General features: G+C 43.8%; 1 protein-coding gene across 1 annotated transcript in view; it reads left to right on the forward strand.

Annotated features, from left to right (window-relative positions):
- The window catches only part of LOC126150116 (leukocyte elastase inhibitor-like), a 160,056-nt gene that overhangs the window by 94,772 nt on the left and 42,504 nt on the right, over positions 1–22,780 (forward strand). The window contains exon 3 of the mRNA XM_049915854.1: positions 4,796–5,188. Coding sequence (XP_049771811.1) covers positions 4,796–5,188 — 393 coding nt within the window. The remainder of the gene's footprint in view (positions 1–4,795; positions 5,189–22,780) is intronic.

Raw genomic sequence — 22,780 nt, forward strand, 5'->3', positions numbered from 1 at the left:
ACTGCGATGGAGCTCCGTATGCCACGGCAAACTGGCTGACACTGACGGCGGCGGTGCACAAATGCTGCGCAGCTAGCGCCATTCGACGGCCAACACCGCGGTTCCTGGTGTGTCCGCTGTGCCGTGCGTGTGATCATTGCTTGTACAGCCCTCTCGCAGTGTCCGGAGCAAGTATGGTGGGTCTGACACACCGGTGTCAATGTGTTCTTTTTTCCATTTCCAGGAGTGTAAGTGCCTTTGCAGAGGGTTCATCGAACCAACTCCACAATTTTCTATTGTCCCAAGCGCGCAGAAATAACGAACACTTATATCTTTCCGTACGAGCTCTTATTTCCCTTATTTTATCATGGTGATCGTTTCTCCCTATGTAGGCCGGTGTCAACAAAATACGAGGGTAATCCCAAAAGTAAGGTCTCCTATTTTTTGTAAGTACAGAACTCTGCGTGGCAGTTGGTCACACTGTTATGAAGAGTGCTTCACCCGCTGTGTGTAAACATCCACACGCCGCACTGAGGCGCTCTGACAGCCGTTGAGAATGGAGCTCCCGTTGGACGTAACCGCCAAGTGCGAATTGCGCACAGTTATTCGGTTTTTGAACGCAAAGGGCACTACGGCGATTGAAATCCATCGCCAATTGACGGAAGTGTATGGCGAGTCGTGCATGGATGTCAAAAATGTTCGTAAGTGGTTTAGAGAGTTTGCAATTGGTCGGACCGAAATTCACGTCGAATAAAGGAGCGGGAGACGTCAATTTATGAGGAGACAGTGTTGAAGGTTGAGCAAAGCATGCGTGAAGATCGGCGGATCACCCTGGATGATACCTGCACGTTGGTTCCTGAGGTTTCCCGAAGCACCGCTCACAGAATTTTAACGGAAACATTGAACTACCGGAAGGTGTGCGCAAGATGGGTGCCACGCATGTTGACTGAGGACCACGTGCGGCAACGAGTTGATTTCCCGCGTATTTCTTCACCGCCTTGCAACCCAACAGGACAACTTTCTGGACTCAATTGTCACGGTTGTCGGAACCTGGGCATACCACTTTACACCTGAGACCAAGCAACAATCACGCCAGTGGCGGCATCCTTCTTCGCCAAAGCCGCGGAAACTCAAACAAACACAGTCTGCCGGTAAAGTCATGACAACCGCTTTTCAGGACCGGAAAGGGGTATTGTTGGTTGACTTTACGCCCACTGGGACCACAATTAACGCTGACAGGTACTGTGAGACTGAAAAAACTCAAACGGGCAATAGGAATGTTGAGCAAGGACGCACACATGCACTATGACAACGCTCGCCCACACATCGCTCCGCAAACCGTTGCTCTCCTGCAGCATTTTCAGTCGAACCTAATCACCCACCCACTCTATAGTCCTGACTTGGCGCCCAGTGACTTATCACCTGTTCCCTAGGTTAAAAGAACATCTGGCCGGAAAGCGATTCAGCTCCGACGACGAGATGAAAGAAGAGGTTCATATGTTTCTGAACAGTATGGTGGCGAGCTGGTATGACATGGGCATACAAAAACTGCCACAGCCTCTACAAAAATGCATCGACAGAAATGGTGATTATGTCGAAAAATAGCTAAATGTTCAAGCTGTAAACTGATGTAAACCATTGTAGACATAAACAGCTCTATGTACTTAAAATCCCGATATTCATTTATAAACATCCTGTATTAAACAAATGAAATGATCGCATAGACTTATTCAAAGGTAAAGCAAGTGGTAGACTTTGGTACATTGGCAGGATATTGGGAAAATACAGTGAGTCTACAGATTGTACAGCTTCAAAATCACTTGTGCCTACCTCAGAATAATCCTCATATGCTTAGGATCCATACCAAATAGGACTAACAGTCTATTTTGAACACAAACAAAGAAGTGCGGCACGAGTTGTCACACGTTTTTTACGTCATGGGAGAGCGTCCCAGAAATCTCCAAAAACTTGAACTGGCAAATGTTTGGAGGTAGACCTCAATTACCCCCACCCCCCTCCCAGAAATAAGGACCGTGTAAACAGGAGCAGGTGTCCTAGGCACATCAGTGCGCAGAGAAAGCGAAATCTCAGACTCTGACAGTCTAGTACACGAACTGCATCACTTTCAGGCCGTGTGCCGTACGAACGGTTAAAGCAACCGTCAGATACAACATGCCTTATAACCGAACAAACCGAGACCACAGCCTGCTATTATTTCATATGTCGGCAAAACTGCAGCAAAAATCGGAAGAATACACCGGAAACATAACGTCAAGAGCGTGTTTCGCCCGCAGGCCAAGACGAAAACCTTATTGGCATCAGTCAGGAATGGCCTACGACTCCGGAAACCGGCAGTCTGCTGCATCCTTTGTCAGGCCAGACGTATGTAGGCCAGATTCTCTGGACAGTACGAGGGGAGATGCACTGAGCATAAACGCCACACCGACAACGTTCAGCCGACAAAGTCTGCTGTGGCAGAGTAGTGCGTCTCCCACGGACATACCATGAATTATGACGGCACCCAAGTTGTTTTTTCAAAGACACTGCAGATAAATAAGGGCAGTAGTTTTCAAATAAGCTTGGCATGGGACCCAATGTTGAGCATAACCAAAGGACAGCGGCAATCTAGTGGAGGCCCGCTCATGTCATGACAACTGAAGAGGACGAAGAAGCATTGTTGCCACTCCAGCAGAGATACGCATCCGGCGCCAGCCGCTGTGTTACTGAGGACCCTGGATAGACGCCCGACGACGCACTTCCCCATCACCTCACCAGATCCGTGCCTGGAGAAGGATGGCTGGAGATTTCGGGGAGATGGGGGGAGAGGCGAGGATATAAACGCAGCATCCAGCAGATATCAGTCGTCAGAAACACCTGAGTATACCAAGAAAGTAGGCTTGTCGAATGTCACGTCTTTTGGAGACGCCGCCCGGCTGAATACCCGAGAACTATTCATGACTAGGCTAAGTACGTCACGCAGAGAGGCATTCTAAACAATCACCCTTCCTGTAAAACGTACGCGACTGGAACGGGCAGAAACTTTAAGGAATGATATCCAGTGTCATGCATTTGGTCGTAACTTGCCGTGTATGTACACTACTGGTCATTAAAGATGACGTGATACAGACGCGAAATTTAACCGATAGGTAGAAGATGCTGTGATATGCAAATGATTAGCTTTTCAGAGCATTCAGAAAAGCTTGGCGCCGGTGGCGACACCTACAACGTGCTGACATGAGGAAAGTTTCCGACCGATTTCTCATACACAATCAGCAGTTGACCGGCATTGCCTGGTGAAACGTTGTTGTGATGCCTCGTGTAAGGAGGAGAAATGCATACCATCACGTTTCCAACTTTGATAAAGGTCGGATTGTAGCCTATCGCGACTGCGGTTCATCGTATCGCGACATTGCTGCTCGCGTTAGACGAGATCCAATGACTGTTAGCACAATATAGAATCAGTGAGTTGAGGAGGGTAATACGGAACGCCATGCTGGATCCCAACGGCCTCGTATCACTAGCAGTCGAGATGACAGGCATCTTATCCGCATTGCTGTAACGGATCGTGCAGCCCCGTCTCGATCCCTGAGTCAACAGATGGGGACGTTTCCAAGACAACAACCATCTGCACGAACAGTTCGACGACGTTTGCAGCAGCACGGGCTATCAGTTCGGAGACCATGGCTGCGGTTACCCATGACGCTGCATCACAGACAGGAGCGCCTGCGATGGTGTACTCAACGACGAACCTGGGTGCACGAATGGCAAAGCGTCATTTTTTCGGATGAATCCAGGTTCTGTTTACAGCATCGTGATGGTCGCATCCGTGTTTGGCGACATCGCGGTGAACGCACAAAAAATGGTTCAACTGGTTCTGAGCACTATTGGACTGCTGAGGTCATCAGTCCTCTAGAACGCAGGACTACTTAAACCTAACTAACCTAAGGACGTCACACACATCCATGCCCGAGGCATGAATCGAACCTGCGACCGTAGCAGTCTCGCGGTTTCAAACTGTAGCGTCTAGAACTGCTCGGCCACTCAGGGCGAACGCACATTGGAGGCCTGTATTCGTCATCGCCATACAGGCGTATCACCAGGCATGAGGGTGTGGGATGCCATTGGTTATATGTCTCGGTCACCTCTTGTTCTCACTGACAGCACTTTCAACAATGAACGGTACATTCCAGATGTGCTACGACCCGTGGCTCTACCCTCCATTCGATCCCTGCGAAAGCGTACATTTCAGCAGGATAATGCACGACCGCATGTTGCAGGTCCTGTACAGTCTTTTCTGGGTGCAGAAAATGTTCGACTGCTGCCCTGGCTAGCACATTCTCCAGATGTCTGACCAACTGAAAACGTCTGGTCGATGGTGCCCGAGCAACTGGCTCGTCACAATACGCCAGTCACTACTCTTGATGAACTGTGGCATCGTGTTGAAGCTGTATGGGCAGCTGTACCTGTACACGCCATCGAAGCTCTGTGTGACTCAATACCCAGGCGTATCAAGGCCGTTATTTCGGCCAGAAGTGGTTGTTCTGGGTACTGATTTCTCAGGATCTATGCACCGAAATTGCGTGAAAATGTAATCACATGTCAGCTCTAGTATAATATATTTGTCCAATGAATACCCGTTTATCATCTGCATTTCTTCTTGGTGTAGCAATTTTAATGGCCAGTAGTGTATGTAGATGCGGGTGAAATAAAATTTGTCCTTACAGTAACAAAAACGTATCTGTGTTCCTCTCAGCTTGAACAGGTAGTATTGAACTGAAGTGGGAACTGGAATTTTTACTGAACTTGTACTTTCCAGAGCGTGATCGCGAACGCGGCCAGCGCCCTCTTCGTGGACGCGACGTTCCCGCTGAACGAGGAGTACCGGCGGAACGTGCGCCAGGTGCTGGCCAGCGACGAGTTCTCCGTCGACTTCGCGCGCGACCGCTTCTCCGCCGTGGCAGCCGTCAACGGCTGGGTGTCGGCGGCGACCCGCGGCCGCATAGCGCGCGTCCTGGAGGACGTGAGCGACGACGCGGCGCTGGTGGTGGCCAGCGCCGTCTACTTCAACGGCGCCTGGCAGCAGCCCTTCCCCGCCAAGCTGACGCGCCCCGAGCCGTTCCGCGTCAGCCCCACCGAGGAGCGCACCGTCCAGATGATGACGCACGCCGCGCGCGTCCCCTACGCCTACAGCTACGACCTCCGGTGCCAGGTAACCGCGTCTGTCTAAGAAAACTCCCTTAGCTGAGTGAGTCTGTAGGCAAACGTATATAACTGCAAGATGTGTCTATTTAACGCTTTCCGTCAACTCCTGCGCAGGTGAGACGGAAGTATCTACGGAAAAAACAGTGGATATGCAACAGGTTCTATGCGGTAATTCTCGTATATGTCAGGAGAACCAAAACGAAAAAACACAACGCACCTCTTTCTCTGCATAACTTATTTGTACGTAAAAAATCCGGAGAAGTCCAAATAGGACTCGCGCACCGAAAGATCAGTACAAAAATATGTATACACTGTTCTCCAAGATTAAAGCAAAAAACGGAAATTTTGGGAGGCTGCGCTTATTTTGCCACAAAACAGAATAAACAGGTGGTAGTAAAGCAGAAACACCGTAGAGAATAAGGAATGTAATCCACTGCAACATGCATAACGGTAGACAAAAATGTTATTTTGTCTAAAACTGACATTGTTAGACAGTGGCTGTGTACAATTAATGTAGGTTAATTCTTACAAAGAAGAAAACAGCAACCAGCCACTCATTAACACTGTTATTTCTTTAGGTAAATAGCGCCGTTACCGGTTTCGAACTGCCAAGTTCATCATCAGACGGCTGTTCACATGATTTTCAAGATACACTTTACATTATCGTCCGTTTTCGATTTTTATTATTCCACTGTGGTGAATTATTTTTGGTTGTTGGAAGCACCCTATGTGAAGATAACTACCCTCCAAACGATGAAATACAGCGTAAATAAATATGTCGTTCGTTTTTTTCCAACTTAACGGATTTGCACACACATTCTGACAACTGATTAATATGCTCAGTGTGGGGTACGACCACCTCTGGCACCAATACTGTGAGTGATGTCATCAATCTCACGTTGAGGCAATGACGCCCGTTCTTCTTGCAGAGCTGCTCACAAGTCGTGGAGAGTGGTTGGTGGACACTGACGTGGTGCGAACCATCTCCCTAGTGCATCCCAGACATGCTCTATGGAATTGAATTTGGGAGAGCCAGCAGGCTACCCCATACGTGCAATATATTCCGTTAAAAAAAAAACAACAACAACAACAACAACCATCCGTGCTCTATGAGGTCGAGCGTTATCGTCCATCAACGCGAAGTCTCAGCCAACAGCACCTCTCAACAATCGATCCCAAGATCTCCTCATTGTACCTGACAGCAGTAAAATCTTGTTGATTCACCCATACAATTTCATGAAGAGGGTGTTCGAGCCGTCAACGTAATCCCTGCCCACGCCATTACGGATCCTCCTCGATATCAGTCTCTTTCCACAATGTTTGGGTCCCGAAATCGTGTTCCCTACGACATCCAAATGCAAATCCGCCGAGAATGATGCTCCAGACAAAATCTGGACTCAGCTGTGAAAAGAACGTTGGCCCACCGTCTGACTGTCCAGGTGGCGTGTTGACGGCGCTCGACGTTCCCTTCTGTGAAGACACGCCAGAGGTAAACAGGCAGCAGGTTTCCAATAATAAAACCACACTGCTTAAGCCTTGTGTACGCCGCTTTCATCGAGACAACACGTCATACTCAAGGCGGTACCGTCGTGCCCTTACAGTCAAATAACGGTCCACTCTTTCTGAAATCACACATGGTCGGCCCTATCCTGCTCTATGGGATACAGTTTCCATCTCCATAAACTGTCGACTCATCTGAGAACCAACAAAACGACTCACTTTAACCCATAGGGCCACATCAGTTTGCAACTCTCCTGCTTCCGTCCGCCTGCGTAGATGGGTGGTAACGTGCTCGCTTCCCATGCAAGCGGGCCAGGGTTCGACCGGGTTGGAGATTTTCTCATCTCGGGGACTGGGTGTTATGTTGTCGTCATCATTGTTTCATCCTCACCACCGGCGCGCAAGTCGCCCAATGTGTTGTCGATTGAAATAAGACTTGCACTTGGCGGCCGAACTTCCCCGAATGGGACCTCCCGCCCAACGATGCTATACGGTCATTTCATTTCAACTTTCTCCTGGTTCCATTCTTCCTAAGGCCCTCCACCGCAGTGTCTGGTAGGGTACCATATTGCACCGTGCGGTTGTAGATGTGGGACTACCTGGCAAACAGTACTCCGCGTGATAACTATCCTGACGTCATGGTTGGCGTGGTTGTCTGTTGACTGGAGTGCCGTCTTCCGCGCTGAACACGATCGTACGGACATATGTCGACACTTTGTATGATTATATCGTGAATCAGACACAGGACGGGGAAGTAGCACTTTGTTGGTTTAGTTTTGAACAGTAGTGCAGATATGAAACTTCCTGGCAGATTAAAACTGTGTGCCCGACCGAGACTCGAACTCGGGACCTTTGCCTTTCGCGGGCAAGTGCTCTACCATCTGAGCTACCGAAGCACGACTCACGCCCGGTACTCACAGCTTTACTTCTGCCAGTATCTCGTCTCCTACCTTCCAAACTTTACAGAAGCTCTCCTGCGAAACTTGCAGAACTAGCACTCCTGAAAGAAAGGATATAGCGGAGACATGGCTTCGCAGGAGAGCTTCTGTAAAGTTTGGAAGGTAGGAGACGAGATACTGGCAGAAGTAAAGCTGTGAGTACCGGGCGTGAGTCGTGCTTCGGTAGCTCAGATGGTAGAGCACTTGCCCGCGAAAGGCAAAGGTCCCGAGTTCGAGTCTCGGTCGGGCACACAGTTTTAATCTGCCAGGAAGTTTCACATCAGCGCACACTCCGCTGCAGAGTGAAAATCTCATTCTGGAGTAGTGCAGATAGTTCATCCAACCCAGAAATAGAGAATTTCGACGATTTTTGTCTGTTAGCGGTATCAAAATACGTGACATAAATGACCGGATATTCTGATTGCATTGACGCATAAGCTTAAAGTTTTTACTCCACCTAGGGGCCGTAGGCCTTAGCATGTAACATAAATTTCAACTTGATACTTCCACCCATTGCTGAGAGAACTGGGTCGCAACAGACAGTCGGAAAAGATGATAAAAATGTTTTTTCGTGTCATGTAATTACAAGTTAACAATTTTCCGGTTTTTTTCCTTTACTTGTGCTGTAAAATCTTACTTCTTGCCAAATTTAGTGATTCTAGGTTAACGAGAAGCACCCTAACAGTTTTGATGAACGAGTTTGTGAGTGTCGAAATATGACATAAAAGACCGTTTATTTTGATTTCAGATGTTCAGATGTGTGTGAAATCTTATGGGACGTAACTGCTAAGGTCATCAGTCCCTAAGCTTACACACTACTTAACCTAAATTATCCTAAGGACAAACACACACACCCATGCCCGAGGGAGGACTCGAACCTCTGCCGGGATCAGCCGCACAGCCCATGACTGCAGCGCCTGAGACCGCTCGGCTAATCCCGCGCGGCTATTTTGATTTCACTGTCTTAGAAGCGTAGATGTTGTAAACCACCAAGCGACCATTGGTCTTAGTATGTGACATAAAATTCAATTTGGTAACTCTACCCGTTGCAAATAAAAAGGGATTTTAACCCATGGACAGACACATTCGGATAACAAATGACAAAAAAATAGTATGATATCATTATAGATTACCAGTTCTCGAGTTTTTTTCTCTACTTGTGCTGTAAATCTTTGCTTCTTGCAAAATTACATGATTCTAAGTCAACGGGAAGCACCCCTTAAATTCTGATAAGTGAGTTGGCGAGTATCAAATTATGTTTCATAAACTATTGTTTCTTTTGACTGCATTGGTGCAGAAGCTGAAGTTTTTTACACCGCCAAGGAAGAATAGACATTAGTATATGACTTCTACTTGATGAATCTACCCCTTCCTGAGCAACAGACAGACAGACGGAACTGCGACAAAGCGATCCTTTACGGGTTCCGTTTTTGTCGATTGAGATACGAAACCCTAAAAATTGAGGAGGTCTTCTGATACTTTGGAACTATTCTCCCCACCTCATCACTGCAAGAAACAGAGAGACAAAATAGAAAATAAATAACTGATTAACAACGTTCTAGGTGCCATACCAGAAACTGGATATTACTATGTGTCAACAAGAAAGTTTTTGATTCACGTGCCATTAACACAGAGGCACTACGTTTTATCACTAATGAAATCCGACACTATTATTTTAACAACCTTACTCAACGATAAACATTCTTAATGATTTTTACATTCTTTACGAGAGAATAACGAAATTAAATTCAGCAAAAAGCTCTCACGTCAGTATTAACGACTTTTTTTTTTTACACAGTTCCTCCCTTGGGATCAGATATTGCAGAGTTTACAGTAGAATTCCCTGTCCTGCTGAGGAAGAAAATGTCTTCCTAAAACTTCCTAGCAGATTAAAAGTACGTGCTGGGCCGCAACTTTAACCCAGGGTCTTCTCCTTTGATGAAGAAGTGCTCTATCGACTGAGCTACCCGAGCACGACTCACCACCTGTCCTCACAGCTTTACCTTCGCCATTACCTCATCTCCTACGTTCCAAATTTCACGAAAGCTCTCATGCGAAACTTGCGTGACTATCACTTCTTGAAGAAAGGATATAGCGGAGACATGGCTGCGCCACAGTATGGGGTATGTTTCCAGAATGAATTTTTCATACTGCAGCGGAGTGTGCGCAGATATGAAACTTCCTGACATTAAATCTGTGTGTCGGACCAGTACTTGAACATGGGACCAAAAAGGCTTTTTGTTTTGCGATTAATACACATGACTGCTCGTTCAGATGAAGTACAGCATGGTATACATCTGTCACTGTGTTTCCACTTTATAATCCATTTACACTTTTCTTTCGTTTGTTTCAGAATAAGAATTTTTAATTACTACTTGGCATGGATGAATATGAGACACTTCGATCATACTTCGTTTAGGGATCTTACAAGCCTGCATTGGCAACAATGTTTCAGCAGCACTTTAAAATCAAAGAAGTCAGTTGTGTGCGTTGGATTTGAGTTCACAGCTTTAGTTGACTCAACAAGCGACTGTGAATCTTGCAGAACAAAGACTTTACCGCAATGCGGTTGAACACCTTAGAACGTTTCTATCCTCGCTTATATTTGCGTTTTCCAGAGACAGTTGACATGATGTCTGTGGTGTGCGTACTGTAGGACCTTCGGTACACACACCATCAGATTATTTGACTTGTCGCTCTAACGAAGTAGGCGAGTGTCAGCAATATGTCTCGTGATCTTATCGTGGCGTGTTTATCTTCTGCCGTTAGGTCAGATGATAGAAACGCCACTTGCACGTTTACAGTAGCAGATTGATGGTGACCAACTTTAAACTGAACTTGATTAATTTTCACACAAATTTATTAAAATAGTAACAAGCATAAACCTTACATAACTTGATTCTGGATGCTATTTACAATTGACAATCTGAAGTTCCTTTGGTCTTGGTACGTTAACCTTATTCTCATATATCTCTGATACTTGACTAAAGTGTCTATACATTTATCTTCATGGCTATGTACAGGAATATGGTAATCTTATTAGGTGCAGACTGAAACTTGACTATAGACTGACTGGTACAGACTAAAGCAGATAAATGCAGACTGACTAATTGGAGGTCTGTACACTCGTTATAATACCTCGGGCGTTCATGTATCACTGCGCGAGTGTGATCCGCGAGAAGAAAAGGTTCTACATTAGCAGCAATCTCATTGGCTGCGTTACATATTAATACGCGGCTCGGCGGAAGCAGAATTTGGCCCGTCTCTAAGGCAGCACCATCTCGTAGTGCGGAGATGGACGAGCGCTGCGCCTGCGCTGTTGTGCTTAGTGGGGCGCGCTCTAGTGGGAAAGTTGTGAACGCGCTGACTACGCGGAACTATTTACACAAGAATGTCAAATTCTCGAAAGTCATTTTGCCTAATCACAGAGGCTGTAAGGTTTATGGCAGCGCTGATATGGTTCTCCATTGATATGATTTTAACTGTACGTATCACAGTTCTTAGCACATCTCTGCTGGGCAGCACAATGAAAAAACTGTGCCCATTGAGGTAGCTATCTGTGTGGACCAATAATATTTACGACTTTGAGCAGTACAGTGCACCTACAGAATGTTTTAACTCCCAAATAAGTATCTAATCTACAAAAAATTCAGGAACGTGAGGCCGTCAGACTGAACATTCGAAATCACGAAAAACCACAACTCTTAGTGAACGCGTTACGCTCACTACTGCGGAGAACAAAGAAAAATTAAACATTAATTTAGTTGCTCGTAAGAGAAATAATAAGATGGACGGGAAATTGAATGGACTGAGTATATTTTTCTAATTACTAACCCACTGCCTGACAATTAATATAAGAAATGATGGAAATGTTACACAGAAACCTATAACAATGTTGAAAATAAAAATAAATCTCACTCACATGCACTAGTAAAAAAACAGAATAAAATTCATGATAGTAATGTAGATGTGCGTCTTTTATATTTCCACGTGCGCGAACATTCTGGTGCACAAAATACTTAAAATTTGGTAAGTAATTAACTAATTAATTTGGTTGAAAATTAGCTGGCTTTATAAATTATTTAAAAAAAAACTGTAATTCATTTGCACAATGGTGCCAATCACTCTGCATTGTAACAATTTCGATCGCACATTAAAATTCTTGTGGATGTACTCCGCCGTCATCTTATCATACAACACATAGCAAGAGTAAATTTATCCTTTTGCAGTGTGCCGCTTCAGGCCATAGGCGTAATTTCCGTGACAACGTATATGCACTAATGAGGACAACAGCGAGTCGTTCTGTTGTGCTTGTTGACCTGCTCCTGCGCTGGGCGTACGGGAATGCCCACAGCCGTCAGGTCCCCTTACCTGTCTGGCATAAATGAATGCCCGTAGCCGTCTGAACATTCTACCAGCAGGACGTTCACGTATGCCATTAGCTGTTTGTCAGTTCTACCTGCTGGGCGTTCATATATGGCCGTAGCCGTGATAGGGTTAAATATTACACCATCTGTGGGGTCCTGCCACTCTTTCGTATGGGATGCCTAAAGGATGCTGCGTTCTCGGAATGCTATACAACAATTCAAGCGAATCACATAAGTAGTTTTTATTATAATAAAGAAGATTTACAGTATTTAACTTTGTATTTATAAGAACGTGTCGCAAGCGATGGGCGACATGCAAATAAGTAATGTTCTTCGTTACAGACAATGTCCATGTAAGAAATGGATATGGATCAGTATTAACTGCTGTCGTAGTGATGGTCTACAATTGCGCTGGTGTGCGAGTCCCAGCCTGGTGCTGTGCTACGAGTCGTGTTTTTTTAAGTAAGTACCGTTTTGAAATTTAAAAAAAAAAAGATGTGCTAAGATATTTAGATCATTTAAAGATGGCCTCACAAATGTGCATGATTAACAACAGAGTGGGCGTCAATCGGTCGTTAATGAAAGTTTGGTGCAGGAAGTGGACAATAAGGTGATAGAAAACAGACGCTTTACGATTTTCTCCTTGCGGGATGATTTTCCTAATGTTTCTCGTAGTGTTTTGTACGACATTGTGACCGAGGACTTGAATTACCGAAAATTGTGCCCACGTTGGGTACCGAAACTGTTGACGGATGTGCACAAAACCAAACGTTTAGACAGTGCATTGACTTTCCTTGAGCGGTACCACAATGACGGTGATGATTTCTTAAGCCAAATAGTTGCGGGCGATAAAACATGGGTGGCCTACGTCACACCAGAATCAAAGCAACAGTCCATGGAAGTTGAGCAAGGGCATCGTTTGCTGTAAGACAATGCCCGTCCGCATGTGGCGAATCAGACCAAAGATCTCATCACACCTTTTCGATCTGAAACTCTAGATCATCCCCGTACAGCCCCGATATTGAGCCCAGTGACTACAATCTGTTCCTGCACTTGAGAAACACCTGGGCGGTCAGCGTCTTCAAGACGATGACGAAGTCAAAACAATGGTGATGCAGTGGTTAACAAGTCAGGCGGCAGACTTCTATCAGGAGGGTATTCAAAAACTGGTACAACGTTATGACAATTGACAGACATTGTGTAGAAAAGTAGATTAAGGTACAGGCTATCACGTAAAAATAACATTCTTGAGATATCTTAGCATGTATTTTTTTAATTTGAAAACGGTACTAACTTAAAAAAGACGCCTCGTAATACTGTCTGGCCAAGGCTGGCAGAAGCGGTGCTTATATTCTCTTCGGATAGAGGGCGCTCTGTCAGCGGGCCATTGGCTGACGTCTTCTCACAGCCTTCTTTGCTCTTACGATCTTCGTCTTCGTGCCGCCGCTTGTCCATACGCCGGAACACCATGTTTACGAGGTTTGAGAAAAAAATTTCTGAAAACATCGTTAGACAGTGATTGCTTCAATAAAACTCCACTAGAACCGGAAGTGCTCTTGTAGATATGTGCGCATCATTCTACGTATCACTGAAAGAGAAACTACAATAAAGGAATATAACTCAGATTGTAAGCGTACTGTCATATCGCTGGCTTAGTTGCGGAGTATCTTTGCGGGCAGCACGTTTGCAGAGTCGAGCACGGGACACGGAAATGGTATGTTTTGTTGTCGGTAGCTCTGCATATGAGAGGCATTGTTAGTATGGAAGTTGAAGTGTTGCTGCAAGTGTTATTACAGTAAAGTGATGAAATATGGAAGTGATTCAGAGGAAAGTTCGTCAGGATGTAATTAAAAGTGAGCAGTGCCGCCAATAACTTATTTGTGTACACTCTCGTTGCGTGTCGCACCGTTCATCGATCATCCGCGCCGTGTTCGGTCTCTCAGAATGAACTAATGTGGATCAGTAATAGTATTTATCACAAAAGAGAGCATTTAAGTGCCAGTATCTTGTCGCGAGTGTGAGAACGTGCGTTCGGTCATCGCGTTCCGTATCATCAACAATCAGCAGCGCCGCGACGGTTATGCGCGCGCTCGTACAATTGAGAACTGTGAACTGTAAATTTAACTTTATGAATAGTGTTAAAATTTATTACTAGTGTCAAGGAGGACTGGTACCAAAAGAAATCTGTGTATGCGTGGCCAGCATAAGAACTTTCGTTCGATTACTCGGCTTTCGCATCATCAACAATCATCCGCGCTGTTTTCGGTTACGCGTACGCTCGTCCAAATCATCTGGTGGACAGACAGTCACCTAGAAGTTGACACCAAAACTTATGACTTACAATGTAAGCAGTGCAACCTGTGATTTCTTATCGTCTTAGAATATAGATGTTCATACCAGAAGTAGGACAGTGAGTACTCCCGGACGTGTTACAAGATGTTGTACCCAATTCAGAAGTCAACGTTAGTCCAACCCTGGAAAAGCTCCAGCACTGTGGTTCGATGATGTTTTGTATGTCCGCAGTGCGTGAGGTCTTGCCTTTTCTCCCTCCATTCCACTACTCTCATTCCATCAGTGTTGTAGATGAATATTTTCTTCCAGAAATAGACAGAAAAAAGTCAACTCGTTCTCCATTACGATATGAGAGTTTGCCACTGCAGCTTCTTTAGTTACACGATGCCAATTCATAATGTCGTGTTTCGGAAACGGATGCTCCTTTAAACTATTCTGAAGCAAGAGATTCAATATTGTGTTAAGCAACTCATCAGAACATAATGACAGTGCTCTTTTAATCCTGACAGTGACTGTATGGTGAAGCTATATGATCCTGGAATGTTCTACGTCAGTGGGGGCTAAAACAACATACACACTTCAGCACTTTCATTGTACGCTAGACACTGGAAGTTCCCCTTCCTTCGCTTTTTTGTAAAGTATTCTGCAGGAATTTGTGGTTATAAACTGTTGTTCGATATCGGTAATTCCTTACCTCTTTAATGATGATAGTGATGCTTAATGGCTGCTGTTTCAGAGCAAAGCACGATGAGTTTTACTTGCGGGGTAGAAGTCCATACCTGCTACAGCAGAGATTTTGGACCGGCATAGCACTGGGTTATGTAGCATAACAACTACAGACATACGTATAACGATTTGTATCTAAATGGAGCCACTTTCACCACCTTGCATACAAGCTCGGGGTTTCCAACACTCTTACGCAGAGCCTGCATGTTCATTTATGAAGAACTTAGTCGCTTGCAGAAGCTATTCCACTCTAAAAACAAGATGTACATTATGCTGATGTATTGCTTGAAAATGACACAAGCGTCTCAGAGCAGATGATTCATAATCTGAGAAACAGGTACCACAAAATTACTAAACTTCTGGGAAACTGGCTACACTTTATAAGGACATAATTCATTTCATATCAGTACAGTGTGAAACAATTCTTTCACTTATCCATAAAAACATTTGCACTTTTTCGAACGGTGAAGGATGTTCCGAACCGATTCGGTGTTTATTATTGACGGTTTGCTATTAAGAAGCTATAATGAGTACACCTTAAGAGTTTTTATTTTATGTGAAATTCTTTATCTGTTGGATCGTCTGTCTTCACTCAAAGTTACACAGGAGCCGAAACTGTTTGTGAAGAATTGATGAATCTTTTTCCATGAGGTGGCTGTTCCCTAATTACGCCTTTCCCACGTGAATGGCATATTTTCCTGTAACACCAGTACTGTACGTGGACCTTGTTCAGTGAAGAGTACTTCATATTAATGAGGAAAAGTTATTTTCCGCGTCATGTATCAACAAAATGCATGTTATTCACTTCTGTGCGATTCACTTGGATGGTACTTCATTCTTTCAGTGTTTCGTGCCTCAGTCGGTAAAAACGGAAGCCTTACAGGATCACTTTCTTGTCTATCTGTCTGTCCGTAGGTGTGTACGACTGTTATGACCCTTTGTTCTCAGGAACGAATAGAGATATCGAGATGAAATTTATGAAACACACTAACGTCCGCGGTCCCTTGGTATTGTGAAACATTGAAGCGTTTTAGTCAATGCTATAAACAGATACGGCTATTTGTGTCACATGCGTTGATACTCACAAACTCACTCATCAGAGCTTATAATGGACTTCCTGTTGACCTGGAATCATGAAATTTACATGTTTCATTTTCATGTGGTAAGTTCCTATGGTACCAAACTGCTGAAGTCTTTGGTTTTTGGGCTTACACACTACTTAATCTAACTTAATCTAAATTACGCTGAGGACAACAGACGTACCCATGCCCGAGAGAGGACTCGAACTTCCGACGGGGGAGCCTCGTGAACCGAAGCAAGACGCTTCAGACCGCTCGGCTAACCCGCTCGGCAAAAATTTGTCAATAAGCAGGTTTCCACAGTACAACTAAAGAAAAAATCCGAAAATGGTTAATTTGTAATTATATCACAAAAAATCATTATTTGTTACCTGGCAGTCTGTCTGTCCCTCGGTTAGTACACCTTGTTCTCAGGAAGGGGTAGACGTATGAAGCTGAAACTTACGTCGCATACTAAGGTCTACGGTCCCTTGCTGGTATAAGAAACGTAAGCTTTTAATTCAGTGTAAGCAAAACATACTGCCAATAACGCCACACATTTTCAGACTCGCAAAATCACTCATCAAAGCTTCAGGGTACTGTCCTTTGGCCTTGAATCATGAAATTTGGCAAAAAGTAAGGTTACATAGTGCAACTAAAGGGACAAAATCTGAAAATTGTAATTTGTAATTATAACAAACGAAAAAAACTTTGTCATATGTTATCGGACTGCCTGTCTGTATCTTAATACCCTTTTTCTAGAGAAAATTTTTGTCACGTTCTAAGGTCCACGGTCCCTTTGCGGTATACTAATTTTAGCTCCTGCATCAACGCATTCAAAAGATACGGCTATTTATACAAATCTTGATACGTTGCCAATATTGACATCGATAACAGGCAAAAATCGGTGAAATTATCGACTCCCGGGATAGATGAGCAATCTATATACATAATTTAATTTGTACGGAACCCTCGATGCTTGACTACTACTCGCACTTACTCGGATTTTTTTCATTGTTTCGCATTGTTATTCGGTGTACATGCCATGTAGCAAGTACCGCTGTTACTTCAGGTATGCTTTTGGTTAAAATTGTTCAAAAATGGTTCAAATGGCTACTAACCTAAGTACATCACACACATCCATGCCCGAGGCAGGATTCGAACCTGCGACCGTAGGAGCAGCGCGGTTCCGAACTGAAGCGCCTAGAACCACTCGGCCACAAAGGCAGGCGTTAAAATTGTTCAAATGGCTCTGAGCACTATGGGACTTAACATCTGAGATCATCAGTCCCCTAGACTGAGAACTACTTAAACCTAACTAACCTAAGGACATAAGGATATCATACACATCCATGCCCGAGGCAGGATTCGAACCTGCGACAGTAGCAGCAGTGCGGTTCCGGACTGAAGAGCGTAGAACCGCTCGGTCACAGCGGCCGGTTGATGCTTTTGGTTACAAAAATAAATTCTTCTAAGTGCGCAAGGTGTACCTGGTATCTTACAACAGACCACGGTAACACATCATAGTAACAGATAACAAATACAACTATTTTGTATTATTGAGGAAAAAAAGCATGATGAATAATACAGGTACACTAATTTGTTATCACTTGGTACTGTGATATTACTTTTGATTGCACCATGGCTTCTCAGAGGTGAAGATAAAGTTATGGCACAATCACCTCACAGGCAGTTCGTGGTGCGGAGCAGAACCTCTCTTTGAAAATAGACAGTTGTGTGTGGTTGCTACAATGTACTAAAAAGTGAATGATTTCGTAAGTTGTTGCATTTTATTATTAGAAGATGGACTCAGTTTCCCACCTAAGACTGATTAATTTTTTAGAGCCTCTTTCGTTAGCAGATTACGAATACGTGATGTTGTCTCTACTAGCTTTTACTTGAAACTAACCATCCACTCTAGCTCTGCATGCTACTTCACTATCTAACGCGCATCTGGATTTACTGTGCATTCCTCCCTACAAAGCGAGAGCGTAGAGAAAGCCTTGGATACATCTAATGTGAACAGTGGCCTTGGAGAGAAGCCGAAGTGCTTACATACTTAATTTAATACGGTGCTCATCTATCTCGCGGTGTACACACAGGTAGGAGAGATACACAGACATCCAGGTCTTATTATATGCAATCGCGATTACTAACTATTTCATCCACAGTACCTTCTGAAGCATTACTTCTTCTATTTTGTTCTCCAGTGGCTTTCTTGGCCGTCCTTTATTACCTTCTACCCCCACCTCCGTAAAGCTGCAGGGGAAGCAGAGACTGGAATAAAACCAACAAATAACCGGGAACGATGGGTGAGAGTGGTGCTCTGACACGAAGACGTTGGCACACGAGAGGAAGTCATGGTGGGCCGCATCAGACAAGTCAGGACACTGACGATTTAAAAGAAATTGAATGGTTCCAATGGCTCTGAGCACTATGGGACTTAACATCTGTGGTCATCAGTCCCCTAGAACTTAGAACTACTTAAACCTAACTAACCTAAGGACATCACACACATCCATGCCCGAGGCAGGATTCGAACCTGCGACCGTAGCAGTCGCGCGGTTCCGGACTGAGCGCCTAGAACCGCTAGACCACCGCTGCCGGCTAAAGAAATTGAAGAAAACCTTACCGTCTTCATTAACCTTGGCAGACAACCTTTTGAATGCGCCTCACATGTCGAAAACATTTTCTCAAACACTCTTCTCCAGCAGCTTTACATTTAAATTTTTTTAAATTTCTCTTTTTTTATAATACTTCGTTATAGACAAATTGTATCACCTGCAAAGTGCCCGAGTTTACCGTTAGTCCCATCAACTTGGTCCTTTATATACGACATGAACAGCACACCTGAAGCTACACATTTACTCATTGATGATTCTCCATTGAGCAAGCGCTGCTGCGAAACGGAGTACAATGTTTTCTGGGAGTAAAGAACTACTGCTTCCGCCTGATAATCTTGATCCAGCAATTCCAGATGTTGTGTTCCAAAACCGTGAGCCCGGTCTCATGACCGATGTTTCGGAATTCCATACTGATTGGCATGGAGGGGCTATTCTGTTCGCGGTACCTCATTGCCTTCTTTTACTTTACGGCGATAACAAAATGCTGTTATCGATTTTGACCAGCCAGTGGTGACAATCAGTCTGAATGCACATGCTGCAAGTCTTGAACTAAGTTTTCTGTTGCATTGTCAACATAAATAAGCTGGCCCAAACCAATAATAGCATTTTGAAATTATTTTGTGGTTTTCATCACATGAAAATAGAAGAAGATAGTGTGTGACTTATTCCCAATACACCTTTAAACTTTGTTGGCTAATAACTTCTTCATGGACGGGTTCACAGCCTCAATGTATCGTGTAAATGCTGCAGCCGTTTTAACCACCGTAGGCTATCAGTTTTATTCGTTAATGCACAGTGCATATAAATTTCATTAATGGCCAGTGTAGGGCTTAGACTATTATCAATTTATGATACTGGTGACGTGTGTGTCGCATGCAAAAACGTTTAAAAAACATTGATTGACACCTAGGTCACCAGAATCATGCATCTGATAATGGAGTAAGGCCGAAACTGACCAGTAACGTACCTTACATCCACGGTGCAGTAAAAGAATAAAATTGACAGCCTGCCATGGTTACAATGGTTTCATCATTTGTTGGCTACGTTATTGTCTAGGGGACGGGCGACAGATTACTGTTCAACTAGCTTCCTACTAAGTGACAAATTTGAAGGGCGGATATAGCTATGGGAATGAAATCGTCCTAACACAATGAGGCTATAAGTTACTAAATAAAATGGGGACTTGGCGTGTACTTACATGCTGTGAGTGTAACGACAGACTGATCCACAAACTCATTCAAGAATTCACATTGTAAGTCTTGAACATCACGCTGCAGTTGGGCGTTTAATCCCACTAAATCTACTGCAAAAATCTTTTATAAATTTCACGAATTCCTGAAGAAATTTTACTTACGAAAAATTTCAGACGTTTCCAGTTGAGACTTTTGCACTACGCATCGGCATATGTCTGCGGCTACTAGCTCTTAAAAACCATTTATCACGTCAATATGACAACTGGTCTTGTATGACCGTCAATCTCTTGCTGAAAAACTCATAAATTCACTTATTGTACATATTACTGCTAGAGTTGTAGAGCTAAGCTTATCAAATAACTCGCTCTTACGAGTTTACACCTCTGAAATGTAAACCCAAGGTCAGTTTTTTTTATAGGCAAATTTTACTTATTGTCTCTTGGCGGTACGCAAAATAAAAATCTTAAATTTATCATTGCGCATCTTGGGGACTACTAGTTTGTGATTAATTTGAGTATCATTGATGTATCAGACAAAATTAGCGTTGTCCTTCATTGACTTTTAAACCTAAGAGAAATTACGAATCTACATGTAGCTGTTCTGATTTCGTTTCATTGCTGTAGCTATACTCTTCGTTTTTCGAATTATTTTTCACACAAATGTTTTGTAATCATCGGGATCACATTACAGCTAATTATTCAAACTGTGTTTGCTAGTGCCAGTCAAGAGCACTCAGCGGACACTCCGTTACGATCGCTTGATGCGTTTTCAGTCATTACTTTTTAAAGATAAAAGCTACACCTTTTATCGTGTTTGGCTAATGTATAATTACACCTAGAGATGGTTCCTTAAACTTGTTACCACTTCTACTTTCCAACTGTCATAGGGTGACGTTGCCTTTTATGTAGCCTTAGTAGCATTCATGTAGGGCCGTGTAATACCTGCAATTCGCTGCCTTAATACTTTCCATTCAAAAGATGAAAAACAACAAGGCAGCGGGCGAGGACCAGATGTCAGCAGAGATGTTAAAAGAAGGCGGAAGCAAATTACACAAACGGATTTATAACCTTGTCACAATGATATGGAAAACTGAAACACTGCCTGAAAATTGGAAAACTGCATATAATTTGTGCCACACACAAGAAAGGAAACAGAAGGGAATGTGGAAATTACAGAGGAATCAGTTTGCTGAACATAACGTACAAAAACCTGTCAATGATCATTCTGGAAAAACTTGAACTTTATGCAGAAAACATTATTCAAGATTACCAGGCTGGATTTCGAACAAACCGTTCCACAACTGATAATTTGTTTATTATGAGATCTCTGAGAAATACTGGGAATTTGACAAAAACATCCACTGCCTCTTCATTGACTTCTAGCGACCCTATGATATCATCCACAGAAGTAGCCTCTACAACACGTTACGAGAATTTAGTATACCCAGTAAAATCATTAAGATGACAAAACTGTGCATGGATGGCTCCCAGGCACCAGTGAAGTTCAGAGGATCCATATCCCCTGCCTTTCCAATTAAAACAGGCTTAAGACAAGGAGACGCTCTTTCATGTGTCCTCTTCAACCTTGCATCACAGAAAATGGTTCGAGAGAGTAATTTACAGCTATACAATGGTCTCCGATTCGAAAACAGTGAAGTAAAACTCCCGGCTTATGCAGGTGATATAGTGTTGCTGAGTGGAACTGGAGAAGAACTGAAAGACATGTACAGATCTCTCAGGCACAGTGCCAGCAAAATGGGGCTTTTGACAAACCAAGAGAAAACAGAATATAGGGAAATAGGTCGAGTCATAAACTCAAATCCTTACTTTGAGATTGACCAACATTCTGAATTCAGAAAAAGTTTTTCAGTTTAAATACCTTTGATCACGTTTCAACAGTCAAAATATCATAACAATGAATATAAAAGAAACAATAGCCTCAGGGTCAAGATGTCTGTACTCACTAAGCAAGCAACCCACTCAAAAGTAAAGCTTTGTCAATCACCACGAAGACGAAGATATAGAACACTATTATCTGCCCCATAGTACTGTACGGTTCAGAAAGCTGGACGCTTACAAAGAATGAAAGAGAAAAACTGGATGTTTTCGAAAGAAAATTAATGAGAAAAATCAGGGGACCTGTGTTGGAGAATGGCGTACGGAGAATTCGAAAGAAAAATGCAATTTATCAGTTAATGAAGCAACCCACTATCATCCAGAAATTATAAAGTAGAAGACTGCAATGGGCTGGGCACGTGGCTAGAATGGGAAACAACAAGGAACTCTCCAGGCAATAAGACCATTGGGCCGACCTCGTACGAGGTGGAAAGATGACATAATGAAGGACATGACAGCATTAGGAATTTCCGCAGGGTGGAGAGAGACTGCGAGAGATAGATGGCGGTGGAAGCAGATAGTTGATGCACCGCGTGGTCTACATAGTGCGGCGGCGCGGTCCCTTCCGTCCCTTTACGACAAACCTGCACCTACCTGTGAACATTGTCTCAGCATTTCATCAGTAGGGAAGCCGAACAAAACCTACTGCACTTCGACGTGAACCAGGTTGCAATTAAAGTCACTAATCTACGTTTCGGGAGAAAGTTTTCACAAGAAATGAAAGGTTGGAAATTTTGTCCTCAATTATATATTCTGAAACTTAGGTGAACGAGTATCACTGCCAAGCCCGTGCTAGTCTTAACACAGTCACTCACAATCCCTTTCACTCACATTAGCAAGTTTATCGTGTTGCATTTCCCGAAAACGTAACAGCTACAAAAATACTGATGAACTACTATTAGACACGTCCGATCTGTTTCATGGCTAGGCTTCGACTCTTCTCTAGAATACTCTAAGTCTTCTTTACCAGCCGAGAAAGTTCAAAAATGGTTCAAATGACTCTGAG

This window comes from Schistocerca cancellata, chromosome 2 (genome assembly GCF_023864275.1).
Source record: "Schistocerca cancellata isolate TAMUIC-IGC-003103 chromosome 2, iqSchCanc2.1, whole genome shotgun sequence".
Taxonomy (NCBI): domain Eukaryota; kingdom Metazoa; phylum Arthropoda; class Insecta; order Orthoptera; family Acrididae; genus Schistocerca; species Schistocerca cancellata.